We start from the raw sequence: 14808 nt of genomic DNA on the forward strand, positions 1-14808 counted from the left end.
GATAAACAAGGAATCCCACACTGCTGTTCTCATCTATCTGCTTTTCTTCCCAGAGAAAATGTAGTCAGAAAGCCACAGCTGATGCAGTATTCTCCAGCTCAGAAGGAGCTCAGAAGCAAACTATTTCAGGATAAATCAACTTCCAATGGGACAGAATCTCATTTCATGTGAAAAGTAGCCAATCAGTTTTTTTATGGTAGGTTCTAATGAGCTCCAATAGCTCTCTAACTCTCCACACTGATGGAATGGACTTTCTGCTACTAGATGCTTCATACAATAAGGAGGGGGGAGGGGGCCTGTTTATTTGTTTTGGTAGTAGTAGTTGTTTTAATTTCAACTGAATGCTGTGCCATGTTCTCACTTTTTCCATTACTCCCCTGTCCTGGTTTTGGCTGGAGTAGAGTTGATTTTCTTCACGTTCTGGATTTAGGATGGGAGTAACGTTAACAATCCAGAGATGTTTCAGTTGTTGCAGAGCAGTGCTGCACAGAGCCAAGGATGTTTCAGCTTCTGGTGCAGCCCCCAGTGAGGGGACTGAGGGTGCACAAGGAGCTGGGAGGGGACGGAACTCGGACAGCTGACCCAGACTGACCAAAGGGATATTCCACAACAGATGGTGTCATGCTGAACTGGGGGGGCTGGCCAAGGTGTGCGCTGCCGCTGCTCGGGGACTAGTTATGCATCAGTCGGTTCTGCTTATTCTTTTTGTTTGTTTTTCCTTTTCTTTGTCCTTATCTCTACCCACAAATCCTTGCACTTTTAAGTTTTCTCCCCATCAGTGAACAGCTGTGCGGTGTTTAGCAGTCTCTGCTGGGTTAAACCTCAACATCCCTCCAGCAATAATCTATGGTATTTTCTATACACAGAAAATTTCTGAGCATTTAACAGGTCCAAATTACACCGTGCACGTACATGCTGCAGGATCAGTTTTTCAGAGACCTTCTAATAAAAGCTGCATGCCAGCACTTACCAATGTGGTCACTTCCACTTGACATCTCTTTGCAACGAGAATGAGCAGATTATTCTTTCCAAATTTAACACCTAGGGACATGCATCTTTCATGTGCAAATTTTTATATACTAAACAGAATAATTATTTTAATACTTTTATGAGTTTATTTCTGTTGCACAAACTCACTGAGCAATCTCAAATCCTACCTTCTGTCCTTTATTTAGTATCAAAATCTGTTGATGCATCTGTTTTTATCTTGAGATTAAAAGGCCCCAATTCCTCCCTTGAAAGCCCTATTTCTACAAAAACTGTGGAAATGTTGTTTACATTAAATTACTTACAGTGGTTTGAACTCAAAATCCACTTAAATTCTGATTTACGAGACCCAGGTAAGCATATCTTTAGGCAAGCACTTCAGCACCCTTTTTTTTAATGTAACAATTCCACCTTTTATTATCTGCTTATGTGAAGGAGTACCAAATCTACTGCTTCACAATAACAGTGGTAACAGCAATAATGATGTCTCTGCCTTGGAGTACTTCTTATTGCTTCTGCCATCTGCATTATATAGTCTTCACTGAGTCATTCTCAGGATGTGGCTGTGTTCTTAAAGCATCTTTGTGAAAAATGGCATTTAGTTTCAGACTGTCAAAATCATTTTCATGATTTCAGTTTGCAAGAGGGAAGCATGTTTCCAATTATTGGCCTGCGAGCTCTCCCAGCAATGTCAAAGTCACTCAATCTCCATGACTCATGTGTACCATTAGTAATAAACGAACTTCTGGAAAAGTTTGCATTTGATAGCAACCACATTACTCTCAAATTAAATTCTTAATTGCAGGCTGCCCACACCCTGTGAATGCTGTTAAGTGCAAAACCTTCCAAGAATGAAGTTGTACACGCGTGTTTATCCTGGTTCTCATTGCCTAAGATATACTTAAAGAAGCTGCTGCAGCACCTAGTAGATATAGATAGAACCCTCAGATTTCCTTTTTAGGGATAAAACAAGCATAACTCCCATATATTCGTATTGCCTCTTCTGAAGGATAAAGACTGTGGATTTGGACAGAGAGCAAGCATGCTAAGCAAGAAGTTCTCTTTTTCTCCTGTAGTTCCAGCTTCCACCCTCAACACCACATTAATGTACAGACAAAACTGTTGATTGAACTCAGCGGTTCTTAAACACATTCAGTCATTAATCTATACTTAAAGCATTGCTGATTCTTAAGGAACAAGTGAGCAGGCATTTTCAGGATCTCAACCTCATTCTGAAATTTCAATTTTGTTTAAATTTCATTTCATTCACCTAAGGCATTTTTTGATTGTAGATCTTAATGCCCTCAAATTCTGTGCAACTCCTCAGCTGAACATTAAGTTACTTTATTCATTTTGATCTAGTCTTTTTAAAAATCATTATCTAGCATTTGTTGCAGTCTGAATGAAAAGGATAATCAGTACTGGTGTCAGGTGGATGTCAATTTTGAAATAACATTCCTAAAACAATTTTCTACATGGTAAGAAGGTGGAGTTCAATGTCACCGATGAGTACCAATGTGTAGATATTTGATTTGACAAATGTACATCAAAACTCACTTCTCACAACAGTATTTTCAGGTGGTACCATCAACACAACACTTGTCAACCCAGTTAGTATTAAGATTTCAGAATGGAAAAAGAATGGAAAAAGTTCAGACAGAGACCAGAATTCTTCTGTGTTACACGACTTTACGCAAAGAAAAGGCAATCCCACTTGATATCACACTGGGAAAAATCTGGAGCTCAGTATCATGATACCCACAAAACATCACCATGTAATAAGGACATTCTGTTGTACTCTTATTTCTTTCTGCAGCCATCGCTGTTCTCCTGATCAGACAGCAGCTGAGACAGATGAGGGAAAAAGAGGGCATGGGGAAGACACTCTAGTCTGGTAACGAGCACAGTACTTAAATGAGCTGTGTTCTGGTCCCCGCCACAATTAATGCTTAATTAATCATACAAAGTGGGATGACACCAGAAGGAGAAATCAAGCAGTGCTTCTCTCCTTATTTTGTGGTGGCCAGGGAAATGGAAATCTCTTGAGAATTGGAAGCATGGGTACTAATCCTCTCAAGCAAGGCAAGGGATTAAGTCTGGTAATCCAGCACGCTTCTGTGAATGCTTTAACCACAAGCTCCCAGCTAAAAGCAAGGTCAGGACTTTATTTTGCTGACCAAGATTTTTTTTTCCCTCCGTAGCCAAAATTACTTAACAAGTCTTAATCTAGTTCATAAATTCTTTCAAGACTGTCAAAACCGCACTCTCTGCCTCTCCCTCCAGATCTCACCAGGCTCTATTCAATACCTGCCTGCACAGACTTCATGTTTAATGTTGGCTTTTTTTTATGTTACCTTTTGATACAAATTTCACTGCTTCTAAAATCTAAGTGAAAAAAAAATATCTCTACTTGTGTAAATAGCTGCAGGTTCCAGACACAGTGCAACAGCTTAAGTGGCACTACTTATCACCTAAAATTGGGTGCAGCCCTTGCACAAGATATGAAAAGGCTTCATTAGACATTATAAATATTTGGTTAGTCTCTCAATTCATATATTGATTTCCCTGTAAGGAAAATAATAATAAAAAAATAACGAACAGAAAGAAGCAAGAAAGAGTAGCTGAAATAAAATTTTATCAGCAAAAAATTAAAGCACACAATAGGATAAAGGCAGACCAAGGAGCCCAGTGTGACTTCTTGTAGAGTTTTCCAAACTGTTTTGTGAAAAGCATCAACTGATCAAAAGAAAAATAAGTGATGGAGATGTATACATTGCAGCTCACAGAAACCTGGCTGTAGAATGCCTGTAAGAGTGCCCAAAGAAATGTGGCTTAAAATTCTGCTCTACCAATATCTTCTTTCTGTTCTCTAAATAATAACTGTTTTAATTTTAAGTAGATTTTCTGGATTTCCCCTGCCTCTATTATACTGAGAAGCAACAATCTCTTCTTTTACCTACACGGTAAGTACACAGATACTGTAGAGAGACAATACGCAGTACATACATCCTATATCCAGAGGCTTGTCTGTGTGTAGAAAAATCAAGGCCTGACATCTGTGGAAGTGGGAAGAAACAGGGGGAAAAGAGATAGGAGTTTTCCTTCTGCTCTTTGAGAAAAGTCTGTGAAAGTATTAACTATACATAAATAAAATTGTATTTGTGAGATTTAGTGGACACAGATATTAAACCGATTGCATCAAAGCAGGTATCTATTATTACAGATAAACAGCTCATACGAGTGAGATGGCAGTCTATGGCAGTCTTTATAAACTTTACTGCAATAGAACACAGTCATCAGTATGGACTACAGGCATAGTTATTTGCCAGAACAAGAGGTGCCTTCAAACCCAGAGTACAGGGTCAAATACAGAAATCAAATATAGGGGTCTCTATAAATAAGATGTTATAATTTCTGATATTTGCATCTTGGATGAAAATTTAATACATGAGGACAGTTTTAAGCACCATTGTACCTACACACCAATATATGTTATGTCATTGTTTATAATATCCTCTGAAAATTATATTTTTCCACTGTGCCATAGTTTACATTCCAGCACTGAAGAGTATCCTACAATGTCCATATCAGGCTGCTCAGCTGCATCAAAGTAAGATATCTTAAGCTCATAACATATCTCTGAAATCATTTAATATTTTTGTAATTTGTTGGTGCTTTCAAGTCTTCACAGGATTACGTGATAAAATTTACCTCCTCAGAAAGCCTTTTCAGAGTTTGTAGTAGCTTTCCCTTCTTTTATGCTTTCAGTAGAGCTGATCTGCACACACTTTTTTTGTTGGTAACTTCCTCTCTTGTTTAGCAGCACTATTGATTTCGACAGAGCTGCCAGCACAGCCCTGGGAACAGCGGTTGTTGGTTAATTTGTGCAGTGGAGCACAAACATTTTTTCCATCACATGGTACATAAACCAGCACTACTGAGGAGTACGATGGTAGCTACAGAGCTAAAAAGAAGTTTAGTACATTTCTTAGTGCATGGAAATAGGCTGAAGAATCCAGGTCTGCTCTTCTAAACAAGGTGTAAATAGGAAAGTTCTGTGCTACACATGAAGCAGTTGATTTTTCCTAGATATGCAATAAATTCTTCGTGCTATGCAGCTGATAGAACCCTACCTAAAATTACAGATAGGAGTGGCACTGGAAGCCCCAGCATGAGATATGCAAACAAGACAAACAATGTCAACATATTTCTGATAGCAAGTATTAGGAAATGATGCTAACAGCAATGACACAGTCAAGACAACAGTATTAGTTTCTTTTTCAGTACCACTGCTTTTCTCTAACAGCTTAGTACAATTCCTTACTTTTCATAGCAATACCAGAACATCAGTTCTACCTCACATGCCAGAACTGCACTCTCCAGACACATCACAACAGTGCACAGACCCACCCAAGCCCTGAAGTCTGGCATCTTTCCACTATTCACCCTCTCTCGCATTTGTCAAAGTATATGTACATTCTTCAATTTGGGAAGACATCCATCTTGCCAATGAAATGATCTGCCCTCTCTTAAATGTTTTACACTTCCTTTTAATTTTGTTCCTTTCCCTTGCTATTAATCTTCTCAATGCGTCACTGATGAGTGTTCTGAGGCCTCAGCTAAGTCACCAAAACTCTCAAATAACTTCAGAGCTGCCTTCATTTGTTACCAGTAAGGTCTATCTAAAAAATGTGAAATTCTGCCCTGTGCATAGCCAGAACTACCTCAGTCTTTGTTCTCATAGCACATTTAAATTCAATTATAATTCTCAAAGCAGAGCTTTCATTCATTTCTTAAACCCCAGAGCCAGAGCCTAGCAGCATATACATACAGGAATAGGCTCTGAAAAGTCTACTGGCAAACACCGCTTTCATTAAAATATATAAGAAGCTTCCTCTTATGGATGTGTGAACTCAGTTCTCTCTATGGCAAAAGACAACTCAAATCAAGCATCTTCTGACTTCCAGAATAGACCTCTAGTCACCTGGGTGAGGGCCACTCGAAATGGAATTGGCAACGCTCCCAGTCAGTTCTTCACGTCAGAGCTGAGCAGCTTTTAAAATAAAATATTAAAAGACTGGGTGAGAGGGCAACAGAGCAAAAGTTTATGTATTAAATAATCCTTTGGTAAAATAGAGATTTCTTCAGTTGAGGGTCTAGTACCTTAGCCACTAGGATACTGTATGAGAGACTACACATCTTCTTTCTCCTATCCTGTTTCTTTTTTTATTTAAAAAAAAGATTCATCCTCAGGTTAAGAAACTGATTATAGATGCGAGCTCTGCACTGTGAATCACAAGTGGAGATTGGCACTTCTCTAGCTCAGCAGCACCTGGAAGAAGGATGACATTAAGAAACACCACGTTTCAATTCCTCATTGGCTTGTGTGGACACTACTCAGAGAATGAGGTTGGAGCATGTCAAGCCCAACCCCTGCTCAAGCAGTGATGCCCAGGGCAGGGTGCCCAGGAGCACATCCAGGTGGCTTTGGAAGATCTCCAGGGAAGAGACTCCACAGCCTCTCTGGGCAACCCATGCCAGTGCTCCATAAAACACAAAGTAAAAAGCAGTTTACTGACATTCAGGCATTCAATTGCTTCTTGCTTCTTGTCATGTCCCTGGGCATCACTGAAAGGAGCCTGGCTGCATCCTTTTTGCACCTTTCCTTCAGGTATTTATATAAATTGATAGCATCCCCTCTGACCCTTCTGTTCCGCAGGCTGAAGATTTTCAACTCTCATAATCTCCACACCCTTTACTGGACTCTTTCCTGCAGAAAGAGTCTGTCTTTCACTGGGGTTCCTGAACCGGACACAGTACTCCAAGTACGGTTTCATCAGTGCTGAGCAGAGCAGAAGTATCTCTACGCATGCCAAGTGCTTTGAATTACATTTTTTGTGTTGCGCACACAAGGGCTTGCTGCAAGTGTAGCATATGCAGGTGAGAGGCTACAAACTGCAACTGTATGCCCAGAAATTAGGCACTGTAATCAAAGCAGCAAGCCTTTCTATTGCATGTTCTCTCAACCAAATTCTTTCTGAGATGACTGATATGTTACCAGTAATGTTATGAGTATGTTATACTATACAACGTTATAGTCTTTGGCATAATCATTCTGAGTTTTTATTTCTTTTTCCTGTTTCTCTTCATATTCTTTATAGGAACTTCATGGGAAGGAAACGTATATCACTGTCACAAAGAAAGGAAGTACCTGGAACTGACAACAGTATACCAGAAACAATATATGTACATTTCATAAGGATTGTGATTTCCTTTTCCTAAGATACTTTTGTGAATGGAAGTCAAACATGTGCTGACCTTTTTTGCTATTATGTCACTCAGAAAACAGATCTGCTGGGCTGTCTGCAATCATCACAAAGGGGTTTTTGTTACTTTTTTTTTTTTACCTTTTTTTTTTTGTTTGTTCTAAACAGAGACAATAGAATCATAGAATCATAGAATTGCTCAGGTTGGAAAGGACCTTCAAGATCATCAAGTCCAACTGCAATACAATGTACTTTCTCCTGAACCTCATTTAGAAGTGTTTTTCCTGGACGTATTCCTAATAGTTTGGCCCGAAGCAAACACTGGACACACAGTATTTCAGAATGATAACCACACAGTTACTAGCCCTGTAAACAAGTTCTCAAATGCAAAGTGTCAGATAAACTTTACAGCCCACATCACCACCATTCTTATATAAACATTTAATGCACTAGCAGTTTTCTGGTTCCTCCAATTAGTTTTCTCACTCATAAAACATTAAGGAGTACCAGGGATAATTATTAAGGCTCCTATTTCCAGGATCAAAATACTAGATGATCCTAGTTGGTTGAACCTACATTCTATTTCCCCTCTGATATTTTCACTGATCTTCAATGTTAGCTCACATTTAGGAACTTAACAGATTTTAAGATATCAGTGCCCATTAACTTTGCGTTCTAATTTGTTTGAATACATTTAGGTTCAATCCTTTCTAACTAGTAAGTACAAGCACACCAATACAGAGTTGTCTGAGTAAACATGATTGCCCTCCATAACAGAAGTCACAGTGTGAACCTTCATCTTTCCCACTAACACAGCAGGTGTTCCTGAGTTTACCATACGTGTCTTTTAGGACCCACTTTAAATTACTTCAAGACAAAGCTTCTCTGTAGCCAGAGAGCACTCTGGGTGATATCAACTGGACAAAGCTCTCTTGTGAAGAAGGTCAGAAGAGAACACCTGCTATTTCTAATCAAGCTGGATGTTTACATATAATAAGCCATCTAAAAAAGCCACGAGCAAGCAGTTATTTGGCTACTGAACATTGAATAACAGAAAGCGTGGATCTTTGTACATATGAGCACTGAACTTCGGCGAACGAACTGATCCCTCCACATTTTATTTATAGAGGAAGAAACGTGGATTACAATTCTAATAGAAACTGGCAGATGGATTTCACCCTGGAAGATTACTTACTCCCTTTTATTCATAGAGTACCACAATAGGCTGCACAACTAATTTGCCCGTGCATCACACAGCATTTGTCCTTCTCTGAATGTGGCTTCATATCAGGATGTCTCATAATGCAGTTGGCTATATTTCACTTTCACTTTTAAATTTTCCTTACACTGACATGCCAAAGAACAAGTTGGTTTGTATATGGTTGGAATGTAACCCCCTCTGCAGAAAAGAAGACAACACTGACGAATTGCACAAAGCTTCTATTAGGCTGCATTCTCTGTCCATCCTATTTCACTGCTCAGATTCCTTTGTTTGGTAAAATAGGTCAGTGCTAATAAAAACACCCCTTCGGGGCTGAAGGATCACATGACCACAGCAAGCCACAAGGAATACGAATGCTAATATGGGAGCAGTAGATTTGGACTACTTTCATGAAGCATGAAAGACTGAAATACAACAAACACAGACCAAACTGCACAGGAAAACACTACAAGATGAGTCAGAAAAAAAAAAGAAAAAAAAAATGAACGTGTGTTTCCCATCTCAGAGCTTCAGCTATCCTGAAACAGAATGTGATGAGTTCCTAGAATATTCAGCCACACAGACTGGTGCCTTAGAGGAAGAGGACACTGTGACCCTCGTGAATACAACATAACCGCCAGTTCATAATATAATTCTGTCTCATTAACAGCTTTGATCCATTTTTAACTGCCTCTGCAGATAAGCAAGCCCATGCATTCTTTCTTACCTACGCTGCTAAGAATGCCACTCATGTTTTTCAAGTGGTCAAGTGACAGCAAATGCACTCATCCCTCTCAGAGAAGATGGGAGTTCAACCTTCTACCCCAGACAGGCACAGAAACTGATACATCAAAAATGATGCTGTGAGAGTGCGATCAAGGTCTTCTCCCGTGACCCCAAAACAAGGAGAAATGTGCTGTTTAGTGGGGAAAAAAAATTAAGAGTCTAAAATGTAATGTCTGATTTCAGACAGCTCAAGAGGAAATCCACTGTATTGAAGATGGCAACTAGTGAAGGAAAATCTCTTTCTCAACACATCTTTCAGATTCTTTGTTGCTTGGAAAAAAAAAAAAAAAAACAACCCAGAAAAAAAAACCATACCCTTTACTTTTCCCAAGCTAAGTCTTCATGAAAGTGATGTATCGTTTGTTCCACAGATTCCAGACACCAAACCTGCCTCTCCAGTTGGAGGCTGGCAAGGACTCACTGGTCAGTAGTGCCAGCTTTGTACTTTGCCAAGTGTCTCTGTCTCTCACTTTGCTTAGAGCTACCTAGAAACTCATGTTTCAGACTGAATAAAATCCCACTGCTTTAGAGCTGATCTGTTGATGTATGCAGTACTGTGGGAAAGTTCACGAGACATGAGGAAGAGCACAGACAAACATGCACACCAGCTCTGAAGAAGCCAGGTCTGGTTCAGATCTATTATCTGGGATTTTCCTTCACTTAGATTATTTTAGCCAATTATTTAGCTAGACAGAGAATAACTGACAACGAAGAAGGAGTTCTACTATGAAATACATGAGATGCACACAAAGGAAACATTTATATCTGTTAAATAAAAATTGAGTCATCATTTCAAATGAGATATACAGAAATCTCTACCCATAGGGAATTTGTGTTTCAAAACACAGCTATCAGGAAGTAGAGTGGAATTAGCATAGTGTTATGTAAAGTACAGTAAACTGTCTGTTATCACATACACTTCTGGACTTCCGTGATATTAAATACTTGTGGGTTTAAACTGGGGCACAGATCAGTTCTCATATAACGTATTTTACAGTAGCAAATAAAAAAAAATAGAACAGTATCAAATTATCTAGTATCTTTCAAAATGAGAAATGAAAGTGTGAAAACAAAATAATTCAGAATCTATTTTTTCCCCTGTAATTGTAAGTAACTTTAGAACAGAACTTGTACAGAGAGGGAAAATATAATCATGGAAAACTATTTCTGCCAAAATATACTGACATGCGAGTTCCTCAGGATGTTATTGAATCGTATCACCACATTACCTTCTGCTTTTGTGTAGATTGCAATGTTTCCATTTACCAAGCCAGCAAACAAGTATTGTGACATATATGTCAAGCTCATGACAGTTGATTTTTCAGGAGTGAAGAAGTGTTGAAGTCGAATTTTCTTTGAGCCCTGGCAACTTTTGTAAATAGAAATGCTACAAAAAGAAACAAGAAAAAAGTAAGTCTGCAAAATTCTTAACAGAATGTTCACTAGAGAGATTTGTAACAAAATGCTGGGGAAAAATGTTTTCTCCTTCTGCTCACAGAAAGACAAATATGGAAAGAACTATCTTGACCCTTCAGAATATCTAAGTAGATAATTTGCAATGACTTAACAATGACACTGGAAGTATAGGGAAAAAAAATGGAGAAGCATTTCTTCAAGAAAGGAACACAGAATTGTGCTGAAAGCTCCTTTTGCAAGTCTGCCTAAAACTTCCCATTGGTTAGAAAGAAAAAAAAAGGATTAAGTATTACTCATATAACTAAGGAAAAGCAAAGAAAGACAATTGGATTTAAAATTCTTACAGATTGTCACCATGGGTATGATAGTAATATTGAATAATTAAACCTACAATTAACTGTGCCTCACATGCAAAGACAATTACTGCAACTAGATTTTGGAATTGTTAGAAACGTAGCATTTTCCTTACACAGATTTTTTTTCTCCTTCATTTACAGCAATTGGAAACCCCTATAGAAATTGCATAATGTTGTATACTTATGCCCTCATGAGTCAAGGCAAGATTTGTTCACTTACTGAGTTACAATTTTAGAAAATACAGCTTTTTTCAATTGAGTCACGACTCTGTAAGGCCATCAGTTCAACCAAAGCAAAATAATTCATGTCAACAATAAAAAACAATAGTATTTATTTGCATGACAAATCCTGCACACTGTAGGAGGTTAATGGGTTCCTCATTTAACACTTCTCCCATTTAAAAAAAACTTTCCAATACTTAAAAATTATGCTGTAGCATTACAAAAATAATATTTATATTGTTCAGACATGTTGTATGATGACTTAAGCTTCTTTCATTAAGTATAGGTTTTATTTTTATTTTAAATAATACACAGTGTATTTTAAAATCACTCAGAGTATAGTTCTTCTTTAGGTGGATTTAGATGGAAATGATAAGTTGAGGTCATTTTAAAGAAAAAAACATTTTCTAGGAAGTAACTCAAATTTTTGCTATAGAATAATAAAGCTAATGAATAAATCATACACAGTATGCTAAAAATGAGAATCACCTTCCTTCTTCCATGCCAAGGCAAATAGTAGGCACATTAGAAGCTTTTGTAGGAACATTTTCAGAGTTGAAAGACATATTCATCTCTTTTATTTTCTCTTCCTCTGGTATGTAGACCATGCAGAGAATCCGTGATTCCACATTGAAGCACTCAATAACCTTAGGGCCAGAGCTCTGAAATGAGACTATTGCAATCTGGCCCATCTGATTAGTACAACTGCCAATCTGAATTGGAAAGAGAAAAAATAAAAATAAGAAAAATAGACAAAGACTGATAACTGTCTCCAGCAGGAGCAGCATTAACACAGAGGAATACTGGAAAGTTAAAGAGCGCATCTCAAGCTGAACATGAAAATAATTCACCTCATAATATGTTTTAAAACATAAGAACACAGAATTCCCCTGTATCCTCACAGAAACTTTTTTTTTTTGAAAGGAGAAATATTATGGCCTATTCTGACATGTACATACAGAATGTATTGCAATTACAGCAAGAAGCTGTGCAAGACGTTATTTTAAAAAACAACATTCTAAGTTATCTCAGCTACTCTTGAAATAAATAATATAGTTGAAGCTTGCCCTTTGAAATGTGGCATGTCTACACATAAATGCTCTGCTGTAACAGAATGGGGGATTATCAGTATCACCCCTTTTGTAAACTTGTAGATACATGTTCTTCAGCTTCTCCTTGATCCAAATCTAAATATCATCAATAAGTTCTCAAGTATTTTAGGAAGCTGAGAAGAGTAGAAAAATAAATTGTGCACCTGAGCACCAATACATGTTTATACAGTGACTCTCTATGCATATATGAAATGAAAAAAACATGGCAAAGAAGAAGAAAGAAAATTATGCTTTAGTAGAAAGACTTTATTGGCATGTATTTGTGATGATTGTTTTCAAATAACTAAGACAATAAGACATTATACAAGTCATCCTGAAAAAGACCATTGCCAAAAACTATTTTTAACTTTTAACTCTCAAGGGTTCCAAAATGTTGTCCCTTAAAATCTCAGTTTTGTAGCAACAAGAAAACCTACTGAAATTTTTATCATTTAAAAAACAAAATAAAAATTGGTGATGTCACGTTGTTTGCCAGAATATCAGCATATTTAGGTCATAATAATGTGCTAGAATATTATTTTCCTATATAAACACTTAAACAGATTGCTTATAGCTAAAACATTTTTTAAATATGGATGCAGACAAAAGGACAGTGTGAGCTCATATGGTTTTAAGTAGCACATAATTCACGTCTAACAGTGCTCACCTGAATTAATTCCATGTAACACTAACAATCATACACACATAAATAGAGTACAGTGAGATCAAACAAACTTACTAGTTATCCCCACAGAAGTCCATCTTAAATAAAATAAATAAACAAAAATAATATAAATAATAATTTCAGATCCATATGCTGCTGATTGTCAAACAAAACAACTCCAGAAAGAGGAGACAAACCTCTTTCAAATACTAAACTTACCCAAAGAAAACCATGTTCCATGGAACAGGAATCTGACTCCGTTTCTCCGGAGAGGTACAGTTCAGGATTATAAGCGGCACATTCAATCTTCAAACAAACAAACCAACAAAAGACAGTTAACGTTAAAAAAAATATGCCAGATTCAGTCTTATTTAATCTGCAATTACTAAAGAAATCACTTAAGGATATCACAACAACAGAACAGAGGCCAAGAAGTCAATCTAGCCCATCCAGCTTCCTGTAGGTAGGGTCAACTGCAAGTGTACCATTCCTAGCACATTCTTTGTCTACTCTTAAAGACGTTAAAAGCTAAAGACTACAGATTATTTCCCTGATCTGTTCAAAAGCTTCAGAAGGGTTCAAATTTTATTCCTTTTTTTCCAGACATCCAACACAGAGTCATCCCTGATGTAACTGCTACCCCTCTCAGCACCCAGATATTACTTCCCTTCAGCTATGCCCTTTCACATATAAGGCTGCTATATGTCACGACCCTCCCTGAGTCTCCTCTTCATTAGGCTCAGTGAACACGATCACTAATTCATTCAATGATTTTGCTAAATCTCATTTTAAACTTTTTTAGTTAGTTCTTTTAATTCTTGCTTATGACCGCTGTTTTACAACTGGCATCTCTCTATTAATTCCATACATTTGAAAGTACAGAATTTGGTAAACTGAACACTCTGTTCTAGCTGATCTGTAAAATACTTATAATGTAAAACACTACATAATGATTACCTCCTCTGAACCTTGTTTGTACACATTCCACAGGTTATTTGCTCTTTCTAACAATATCACATTTTTAACCAATCCTTACCTTGTTGATCTCTTAAAAATTGCTTTTATGGACTTTCTACTCAATCAACACCTCAGTCTGCACTTGTGAAGGTACTTATTTCTGCCAGAGAATACTGTGTGCCTGTCCTAATTACTGTCACCCTCTTTATTTCTTCAGGTTATTTCTCCAGCTGTTCTACTCATTTTGAATGTTAATGCTATGCTTCAAAATACTTTCACTCCCTCCCACTTCTTGTTATCACATCACTGTCAGTAAACTACAAACTATTCTCATGATTTTATCATCCAGGACATTTAAGGAAAAAGTAAAAAAAAATAAAAATAATCAACCCAATCCCCTCCTCAAGAGTTACACCTGACTCAAGATCAATGCAAGTCTATCCTAGCTCAGAAAATGAAACACCAACATATACAAGATCTAAAAAAGGCCTTTTTATGATTTATTTCTATTTTCCCTCATTTTCCCTAATAACCATGGAAAAGCTCCTTAAAGTTTACATAAGCACTTTGCTATTATGAATTTCTTGAATATATTTTAAACAGAGTAAAAAGGTTCCTGATGAGGTGTGATATTATGCTTTTAGACAACATCCTCTACAATTCACACTCATGTGCTTGTCTCAGACATCAGTGACATAATATTGCTTGTGATTCTGGTGACAAGTTGGTTAGTATTAACTTACTTCAACAGAATCTTGCAAATCATCTCACTATAGTGAGTTTTTTTTGTTGTTATTCTTTTAATTTTTCAAAAGGAAACTAGTGGTTATGACTCAGAGTTCTACATTTCCAGTTTATTTAA

General features: G+C 37.3%; 1 protein-coding gene across 6 annotated transcripts in view; it reads right to left on the minus strand.

Moving 5' to 3' along the window:
• ARHGEF10 (Rho guanine nucleotide exchange factor 10) overlaps positions 1–14808 on the minus strand; it is a 135217-nt gene that overhangs the window by 21896 nt on the left and 98513 nt on the right. For all 6 annotated transcript variants that reach the window (XM_021392874.1, XM_021392873.1, XM_021392875.1 and 3 more), the window contains 3 exons: positions 13209–13295; positions 11724–11947; positions 10470–10627 (listed from right to left, as the gene is read on the minus strand). In XM_021392874.1, coding sequence (XP_021248549.1) covers positions 10470–10627; positions 11724–11947; positions 13209–13295 — 469 coding nt within the window. The remainder of the gene's footprint in view (positions 1–10469; positions 10628–11723; positions 11948–13208; positions 13296–14808) is intronic.

This window comes from Numida meleagris, chromosome 3 (assembly GCF_002078875.1).
Source record: "Numida meleagris isolate 19003 breed g44 Domestic line chromosome 3, NumMel1.0, whole genome shotgun sequence".
Taxonomy (NCBI): Eukaryota; Metazoa; Chordata; class Aves; order Galliformes; family Numididae; genus Numida; species Numida meleagris.